This window comes from Cydia splendana, unplaced genomic scaffold, assembly GCF_910591565.1.
Source record: "Cydia splendana unplaced genomic scaffold, ilCydSple1.2 scaffold_46_ctg1, whole genome shotgun sequence".
Classification (NCBI taxonomy): Eukaryota; Metazoa; Arthropoda; class Insecta; order Lepidoptera; family Tortricidae; genus Cydia; species Cydia splendana.
The window spans coordinates 921562-931986 of record NW_026946889.1 but is presented as its reverse complement, the minus strand read 5'-3'; the positions used below and the strand labels follow the sequence as shown (position 1 = coordinate 931986).

The window sequence follows — 10425 nt, the reverse complement described above, 5'->3', positions numbered from 1 at the left end:
ACTGCAGACATTTGCCGTCATGCCATAGAAGTCGACCCACATGCCTTCAAGGCGCTACTTAACAAATGCCTTAAACAAGGATATTTCCCTGAAGCCTGGAAAACCGCAACGGTAGTCGTCCTCCGTAAACCCGGTAAAGGAGATTACACGAAGCCTAAATCATATAGGCCAATAGGATTGCTACCTATCCTGGGTAAAGTTTTCGAAAAGATGGTGGTGGCCAGGCTTAAATTCCACCTACTACCTCGAATGAGTCACAACCAGTACGGATTCATGCCACAGCGCAGCACCGAGGACTCCCTTTATGTCTTAATGAAATATATAAAAAGCAAACTGCACCAAAAGAAGATAATTACACTAATATCACTCGACATAGAGGGAGCCTTCGATGGTGCTTGGTGGCCGGCTGTAAGGACCCGTCTGGCAGATGAAAACTGTCCAGTCGAACTAAGACGCGTAATTGATAGTTACCTCACGAACCGAAGGGTGACTGTCAGATATGCCGGGGAGCAATACAGCCTGGACGCCACCAAAGGATGCGTGCAAGGGTCGATAGCGGGTCCCATCCTTTGGAACTTGCTTCTGGACCCACTGTTAAAAAGCTACGAGCACAAGGGATACTACTGTCAGGCATTTGCGGACGACGTCGTGCTTGTCGTTGATGGGGACACTGCCCTAGAAATAGAAATGCGCGCAAACGCTGCTCTCAGCCATGCTCAGGAGTGGGGAGTCAAAAATAAACTTCGATTTGCACCACACAAAACAAACGCCATCGTAATCACACGGAGGCTTAAGTATGACACCCCTCGACTGAGTATGGGTGGGACTAGCATAGCCATGACAAAAGAACTAAAAATACTAGGAGTAACCATCGATGACAAGCTGACGTTCAACAGCCACGTCTCGAATGTCTGCAGAAAGGCAATAGCAGTGCACAAGCAACTGTCGAGGGCTGCAAAGACGTAATGGGGGCTTCATCCTGAAGTAGTCAAAATAATATATGTGGCAACTATAGAACCGATAGTGCTGTATGCCGCTAGCGTGTGGGCGCACGCTGCGAATAAACTGGGTATACAAAAGCAGCTGGCAGTAGTGCAACGTGGAGTGGCACAGAAAATCTGCAAAGCCTACCGTACTGTCTCCCTGAACTCAGCGCTGATTCTGGCAGGGATACTCCCTCTAGACCTCCGAGTACGAGAGGCGGCTCTATTGTATGAAGCCAAGCGAGGCGAGTACTTACCTGACTCAATACCTGACGATAGGGAGATTGAACGGATGGCACCGGCAATAGAAATGCCCCACCCCGCAGAGCGCGAAGAGTTGGGAGTGGTTCGCCTGGTAAACCTAGATGATGTGAACTCGAACAGCGAATTCGACGTACGAATATTCACCGATGGTAGCAAAATTGGGGGCGGTGTCGGGGCCTCACTTTCTATTTGGAAGGGAGAAACCGAAACTAAAGCCCACAAGCTTGCCCTGTCAAAATACTGCACCGTCTACCAGGCAGAGCTACTTGCTCTCTGTAAAGCCACAAGAGAAGCAAATAAATATGCCGAAAAATCGTTTGGAATCTACAGCGACTCTATGGCGGCCCTCCAAACAGTACAAAACCACAGTTGTCTTCACCCCCTAGCAGTAGAAGCCAGGGAGAATTTAAAAGCCATGTCTCTCCAGGGTAAAGTAGTTACTCTACACTGGATTAAAGCTCATGCAGGGTTAGAGGGCAACGAGCGGGCTGACGAGCTGGCGAAGGGAGCAGCTGTAGGCTCCAAGCGAAAGCCGGACTACGACCACTGTCCGGTCTCGTTCGTCAAGCGTAGCATTCGCATGTCAACGCTTGACGAGTGGAACCAGAGGTACAAATCTGGCGAAACGGCATCCATAACAAAACTTTTCTTCCCAGATGCAGTAAAGGCATATAGGATGACAAAGAAATTCACACCAACAAATTTGAAAACACAACTGATGACGGGGCACGGTGGGTTCTCCGAATACTTGAACCGATTCAAGTGCAAGGAGAGCCCGTCGTGCATCTGCGATAGTAACAAACAAGAAACGGTGCCGCATATATTGTTCGAATGCCCAGTTTTTGGCAAAGAAAGGTTCGAAATAGAGCAAAAAACCAAATTTGACATAACTGCCGCCAACCTGCAAAATATTATGATCGATGAAAAAATGAGAGATGCAAAATTTCTTAGAATTCTGCCTGCAAATTGTAAAGAGAAGAGGTTGTACAAAGAAACAAAACTAGATAGAAATATATGTTTTTAAAATATATTGAGTATATTTAAGAAAAACATATGTAAAATAGATAGACAAACATTAAGAAACTAGAGCAAAATATGAAACTGATGAGATCTAAACAAATAAAGTACAAGTATAAATAAAAGCGAACTGTTATGTTAAATATAAGATAAAAATGTAAATTCATTATAAGAAAATGTAATAGTCTGTAATGTTAACATAAGATGAAAATTAAAGTAATCATAAGAAAAACTGTAATAGATAAATAAGACAAATGTAATAGTAAAATAGACAACATATCAAGATAACAAATAAAGAAAACCCCCTGTCGTATCCTTTTATTTGTCCTAAATAAGAAATTAGGCGATAGGTGGGACTCTACCCACAACAGGAACGAAAGAGATGAATGAAAGAAAGAAAAAGTATGCTGAATGGAAGTACGAGAAGCATGAAAAGCGAGAACTGGTATGCATGAGAACCGCTAGATACAATTTCCGATCACGTCGGAGGCGACAGAAAAAAAAAAAAAAAAAAAAAAAACCTAACCTAACCTAACCTAACCGCAGGAGAGCGAAAAGACGCAAAAGAAAAATATTTTTCGAAAAGTTCTACATTTAGGAAGTATTGATCTTATTTATCATTTAGGCACATATGTTTACTATTTATAGTACCATACAAATATTGTAAATATAGTGGTAATCATAAAATAAAAGCATTTTTAATATTGCCATATCCGTTTTTGATGAATAAATGTTAAACGTACAATGACACAAACGTTTGGGATATGTCAAACTTTTGTGATAATTTTCTGTTAAAAGAGTGTAATTATCCTATAGCAAAATGCGGATATGGCACAACATTTTTAAAAAATAGTTTTTTTTTTTCAAAAACCGATTACTGTCAATTATAGCATATTTTTTGTTATTTTAGGAATCATTAAAAAACGATTTTCCCAAAAATGGATATGGCACAAACGTATTCTCAACCGACGTATTAAGTGAGTGATGTTGATTCTTGAGGGATACAACCTTTTTTTTTTTTAAAGAGGGGAAATGCTTTACGCATACCACCCGGCGCGGGGACGGGCCGGGATGGTTATGTGGGACTCCCTGTTGTGGGCTAATGAGGCCCCAGGTTTACCCACTAAAACCCCTCTGTTGCCGCCTCGCTGCTATACGGCGAGGTCCCAGGAACACCGAAGTACTCTTCCGCAACCTCGCCAGTGAGGGATACAACCTAACCGAACCTAACTGATAAACCTGATGTCGTTTAACTTTAAGGAATAAGTAAGCAGATATTTGGAGATTAATTGAAGAATATCGCATCATACCTAGTCATGTTATTAATAATCATGTTCCTTAGAAAGTTTATTGATAATATCTGTATTGTGCAATGGATTTTTAATGTGTTTTTATTGTATGTACGATTTACTTGGTAATTAGGTTTATCATAACTGTTACCTAATTTTTATTTACACATAAACAATTATAAAATAGGACTTCAAACAGGGTCAGGGGCTTCAAACTGCTTTTTAATGATCAAGAATGGTATATAAAGACCTATGCCGATTTAGCTTTAACTACTATTGGTTGAACTGTTCACGCTGTACTTCTACATCAGAAGATATCAATATGTCGGTAAGTCCTCAATTATTTATTATAAATATTGCATTTGGTTGTCTAGTGTTTAGATTTTATGAACTGTGGTAAACATGTTAATCATATAAATATATACTCTGTGTGTAAACATGTTAACTTAAAACGTATGTTTTCTGTTGCAGAGTTCGCCCTCAAATGTCTTCGACAGACAAGACTATACATTTAAGCAGTATTATTATCCAACGTCCGATGCAGAGGACAGTCTAACATGTGTGCCAGATGAGTCTGCAAAGCGAAAATCAAACACGTCCAATATCGATGGATTCTTTGATCAACCAAAGTTAAAGAAGAAGAAATATGCATCATCCACTGTTGGAAAAGGCTGCAAAGGGGGTATCATACCTATCTACAAACAAAGACGATGGCGCAAATTCAACACATCTAATAAAAATAGAAATTTATGATCTCAAAAAGCTATCCAAGGTTGATGCAAGCCAACTCTGGAAGTTTGCGGAGATGCGTGCAAAGTATTACGTCAACGAGTCAAATAAGCATTACAGCAAAACCAAAGAGTTATTGTTTGGAATAACCAAAGATATTTCTGACACGGAAGAGTGTAGAAGATATCAATTCAATGTTAATGAATAATCATAAAATGCTGTAATTTGTAAATTATTTATGCTTCATTGTTAAACCCTAACGAGAAAGTCTAATTAATAATTATCTATAAGAGACTAATTAGAGTGCCAACTAGTTAACTAATCGTTTTTCTAATGCAGGTAATATCTCATTAGCTAAATATGTATACTTTCTAGTTTGTGTGTATATAACATCTCATAAAAACTTAATGCATATCATTTTGTTACAAATTTCTTGAATAATGTTAATGCGGTTTGTAATCAACCGTTCAAAAAAAAATTATGGTGCTATGATGAAATGCAGCCATTATATTTTATTTTATTTATTTTATTTTATTTTAGTACATGGAAAACCAACAGCGCTATATATATCCAGAAAAAAATATAATTTAAAGAACGTGGACTATAATCAAGGTATTCCCGATTTAAGCATGTTTGATGGGAAACATCCTCAACTACTCATTATAGATGATTCAATGAGAGAATCTGATGGACGAGTAGTAGATATTTTCACTAAAGGAAGTCATCATAGAAATATAAGTGTTTTTTTACATAACACAGAACCTATTGAAGGGAAAGCACAGCGTGATATTTCATTAAACGCAAATTACATAATTTACTTTAAGAATCCCCGAGACAAAACACAAATAAGATATTTAGCGAGACAAGTTTATCCGGAAAACTCAATTTTTGTTGAAGAAGCTTATAAAGATGCAACTAAGGATGCCCACGGTTACTTGATGATTGATCTTAAACAAGCAACAGATGATAAACATCGAATCAAAACGAATATATTACCTATTACATTTGCCAGCTTTGCCAGCTACATGCTGAGTTGTGACCCTTTTATGGCATTTTGCACTAAATGTTATACATTGTATATTTGTCAACATGTTTGTCATCTGTGTTTGTTTGTCATAAATAAATGTTTTTCTATTCTATTCTATTCTATTCTATACATCATACTGTACAGTATATGTACCAAAAAAAGGGCTTTAAATAGACCTCACGATAATAATTTCAGTCACTCTGCTACTATGCACAAGAGAGTTATAACACATCAACATTTACTCAAAGCACTGCATACTTTAAAGCCTAAATATCAAAAAAATATATTAAAAGCTTGCAGTGATGAAGAAATAAACGGTATCTGCGAGTGCATTTTCAACATTTTAAAAGGTAAAATATCCCTCCCCGAAAAAGAGATAAAACGCTTAAGTAAATACAAAAGCCTTTTACGAAAACTAATTTCGAAGGGTAAAAATAAAATTCGGAAAAACATAATTGTACAGAAAGGAGGAGCATTCCTACCAATTATTTTAGGAGCAGTTATTAATGGTTTGCTAAGTTCTCTAATTAAATAAATATGCAACATACAAAGAAAATGATACTCGTTGAACCAGAATTAATTGATCGTCTCAAGGCAAACAATGACCATATTTCAGAAAATGTTGTATCAAGATTAGATGCTGAAATGCAAAACATTATAAATAGTAAAATGAACGATCGTGAAAGATGGGCATTGTATTCTCAAGTCTTACAAAGATATTTACATGCTACTGAAGAAAATAGGAAACCACTCAAATTATCTCTATTTACTGATTCTGAAGATGAGTCACCGAAGTTGAATAGATCCGAAGTACCATATAAAGAGGAAAAATATGAGGACTCCACTACAGTAATAAAACATCCTCCACCAGATATACATGAATATCCTAAGAAGTTAAGCACGGTCACTTGGCAGTATGCACCATCGTATATGGTAAAATTAATTCCAAAAACTTACAAGAAAAGAGGTGAAGCTTTGCTTGATTTTATTATAAAAAGTAAGCCTAAAATTTGGTGGAAAGAGGGGGGGAAAGTGGTCATAGATAATGAAGTAATATCAGGTAGTAACATATTTGATCTAATAAGTGATACAGTAAGACCACTTAAGCGCGCTAAACCATTGGGATGGGAAAAATTTACTTCCACTTTGAAAGATTTAAATATCTCCCTTTCCTGTGTTTGTAATCCCAGCCCTTTGGAATATATTAAACAACTTTCCACACAAGAAGCAACAGATAGTCGCAACAAGGAAGAATCCATTACTTCAACACCTATATCAACTAGATCTAAGGATATTTCCAAAAACCGGCCAAGTGCGAGTCGGACTCGCGTTCTAAGGGTTCCGTATATTACACAAGTTTTAATAATCAGTGCCGGATTAAGATATTTTGATGCCCTAAGCATTTCTAGGTGCCCCCTCTCCCTAGGGTCATCAAGATTACATTGATTTTTTGGTAAATTGAGAGAAGTTCATTGCCGCATTACAGCTGAGAATGGAAATCAGTCACATCATTTTATCACGAAAATTGACAGTGCCGCAGCAGTAATGTTGCAATAGAGTACCTAATGCTGTTGCAGTCGCCACCCGAATGTCACCTTTATCATAGCTTAGAAAGTAATAGAAACGCGAGCGAAGCGAGCGCGGAAATTTTTCGATATAAAAACGCAATATGATAGACAGTTGTACATTTTTACTTTTAGTATGGAAATCAGTCACATCATTTTATCACGGAAGTTGACAGTACTGCAGCAGTAACGTTGCAACAGAGTAATGTTGCTGCAGTCGCCACCCGAATGTCACTTTTATCATACCTTATAAAGTTATTGAAAACGCGAGCGAAGCGAGCGCGAAAATTTTTCGATGTAAAAACGCAATTTTAGTTTTAGTCCCAACCAGGCGCGAATCCAGGATTTCATACAGAGAAGGGATGGGACAGTTTTCTATCAGCCTAGCTTCGCATAGGGCTCGATATTTAAGGGTCTCAGCGAGGTTGTTTTCATGCATAAAATATGCAAGAAAGCAGAGCTTGGAATTGAATTGGCGAAGTGTGAGAAAGGCAGTAGGCCCAGCTGCGAAAGAGGAAAGCTTGGATTTGGATCCACGCCCAAGTGTAATTAACCCTTAAATTGGCAACGTACACTACGGTGTACACTAATCTTTAAAAAAATACTGGCAACAATTAAAGACATTATTTTAATAACTTTTATCAACATGTCAAAACAAATTTTGTAATGTAGGGTAGGAAAATATATTGACACAAATAACGCGTTTGTAAGCATGTCAGTGTTAAAATGAAGTCGACTCGGAAACACTTGTCGTTACCCCGGGTAAGTTTTTAATTTTTTTTTAAAGATTTTTATACTAAGACCACGCATGTTGTTTGTGTTTATTTATCGCCAAGGCCTTAGTAATCAAATGATATATTTCAATACCGTGTAGATTTCAAAACCAAACATTTAAAGACTCATTACTTTCTATGTACACTGTGGCTACCGTTGCCAATAACACTGTAAACAACCTTAATCAGCTGACGGTAACCACAGTGTACATTGCCAAATATGTAGAAAACTTCTTTCTAAAAGTGTTGGTATCCACAGTGTACATTGCCAGCTTCATAGTATCGTTCACTTTTCTGTTTTTTTGGTAATTTTGAGGTTTCTTTTTAAAAACTGTCTATAGTTTTAACCTATTTTATTGTTTTTTTTCTGCAGAGCGTAAATCTAACGCGTTCACACAAGATTTTAGCTTTGGTACCAACAATAAATGCATGTTCAGACGATGGGTCTGCTTCCGAAGATGAACCTAATTTTTTGCAAGAGCCTGCTTTATCCGATTCCGATTTAAGTTCTGATGCACCTTCACTAGATTCATCATTTGAAAGGCTAAATTTACTAGATAGTAGTACTTCTAATGATTCTGACGATTCTTTTGAAACAATTACTTTGGAAAATAATACAGCCACAACTGAAAATATACCTCTTACGCCGATATTCAATGAAGTGTTTCCGTCTACTTCCAAAACCAATTACGACATTTTGCCATCTATAGATTCTGTCCAATCTATGCCGACGCCACCAGCCCCGGAGTATTCCCCGCATCCAACACCATTGCCAAGGGCAACAAATAACCGCAACAGACGCAAGAAAAGCGTACCTAAAATTACAGCAATAAATAACCGCAACAAACGCAAGAAGAGCCTACCTAAAGTTACAGCAAAAAAAGTTAAGAAAACTCGGTTGGTTCTTAATTTGAAGTGGTTAAAAACTACGCTAAAAAATAGAGGTTTTATTGATGAAAATTTGTACAAAGCTCCTAATGTTCGATTAGAAACAGCTTTAAACTATTTGTATCTTTTCTTAACGCCGGACATTATAGAAGATATTGTGCATAATACCAATTTGTATTCGGTCCAGCAAACTGGCAAGTCTATACAATTTTCAAATGGCGAATTAAAAAAGTTTTTGGGCATTGAAATTTTAATGGGCATCATAAAAATGCCCGCATATACCGATTACTGGGCCAGGAAAACCCGGTATCCTCTGATAGCTGACGAAATGCCTCTTAAACGGTATCAACAAATACGACGCAATATTCATTTTGTCGATAACTCATTTCAAAATACAGACAGATATTTTAAAATAAGGCCCGTCATGGAAAAAATCCGACTAAATTTTCTGAAACTTGAAGAAGAAGGAGAGTATTCAATAGACGAAATGATGATTCCTTATAAAGGTACAAAAGCTGGAAATAGACGGCAATACATACAAAATAAGCCTAAAAAATGGGGCTTTAAAAATTTCGTACGTGCCGGTGTTTCGGGACTAATCTACGATTTTATAATGTATGGCGGCGATGATACTTTCCGTGGGTATACTTTTACAGATGCAGAGGAATCAATTGGAATTGGTGGAAAAGTTGTTATTTCACTATGCAAATCAATCCAAACAAAACCGGCCGTTATATTTGCAGACAATTTTTTTACTTATCCAGAGCTGGTTTATATTTTAAGAAATGAATATGGCATATTTAGCCTTGGCACAATTAGAAACAATCGCCTCCGAGGCTGCCAAGACTTGTTACCATCAGACAAGGAGATGAAAAAAAAACCTAGAGGTAACAGTGCACAAATTGTCTGCAATCAAAATAACTTAGCGGTAGTAAAATGGTCCGACAACAAAGTGGTGACGTTTATAAGCTCATATATGGATTCTCATCCCATAGAGACAATTAAGAGATACTCAAAGGATAAGAGAGCTAAAATTGATGTTCCATGTCCACAGGTAGTAAAACAGTATAACAAACATATGGGCGGAGTTGACCTGGCCGACATGTTCATATCATTGTATCGGATCCCTTTTAAAAGTAGACGATGGTACCTGGGCATATTTTCTCAGCTGATCGACATGTGCATCAATAATGCCTGGATTTTATATAGAAAAGAACATGGGCAGAATAAAACACCTTTAAAAAAGTTTCGGCTCGAAATCTATGAGGGATTATGCAAATTTAATAGAACGGTTATTGACGAAAACGGTGAAAATATATCGAAAAAGCATATCATACAAAAACCAGTGATAGAACGCCCGACGGACTGCATTCGGTACGATAATGTCGGCCATTTTCCTGAAATCGGAGAAAAAACAATGCGCTGTCGGTTTTGCAAGGACGGCAGAACAACTATATACTGCATAAAATGTAATATGCCTCTTTGTATTGTGGCAGGAGAGCGTAAAAAAAGGAACTGCTTTAGACAATTTCATACAAAATAATGTCTAAATATAATTAAATGATATTTTTTTACTACTAATACATTTCTATTTTTTTGGCGACGTTAACCACAGTGTACACTTTAAAATTAGGCCGTTTCTATGCTAAATTGGCAACGTGCATTGTAGTGTACATAGCTTTTCACGAAAACGGAAAAGCCTAGATTTTTTTCATTATTTTTGTAAGGTGTTAGACATCATAATAAAGTAAATAAATCATATATATAAACGTTTTTCATTAATTTTAAATCTTGCCAATTTAAGGGTTAAGGCAGAAGATCAACTTTGCCGTAAGGCAGAAGGCCTCGCATAAGACCTAACGCCGAACCGCAAAAGAGTGGGTTGAAATC

The 10425-nt window shown here is 37.3% G+C and overlaps 1 protein-coding gene across 1 annotated transcript; it reads left to right on the top strand.

Annotated features, from left to right (window-relative positions):
• The first annotated feature begins 8253 nt into the window (after positions 1-8253).
• LOC134805633 (piggyBac transposable element-derived protein 3-like) lies at positions 8254-10210 on the top strand. Its single transcript, XM_063778905.1, has one exon. It carries the CDS (start codon positions 8372-8374, stop codon positions 10076-10078), a length of 1707 nt encoding a protein of 568 aa, XP_063634975.1. The 5' UTR covers positions 8254-8371; the 3' UTR covers positions 10079-10210.
• Positions 10211-10425: the final 215 nt, after the last annotated feature.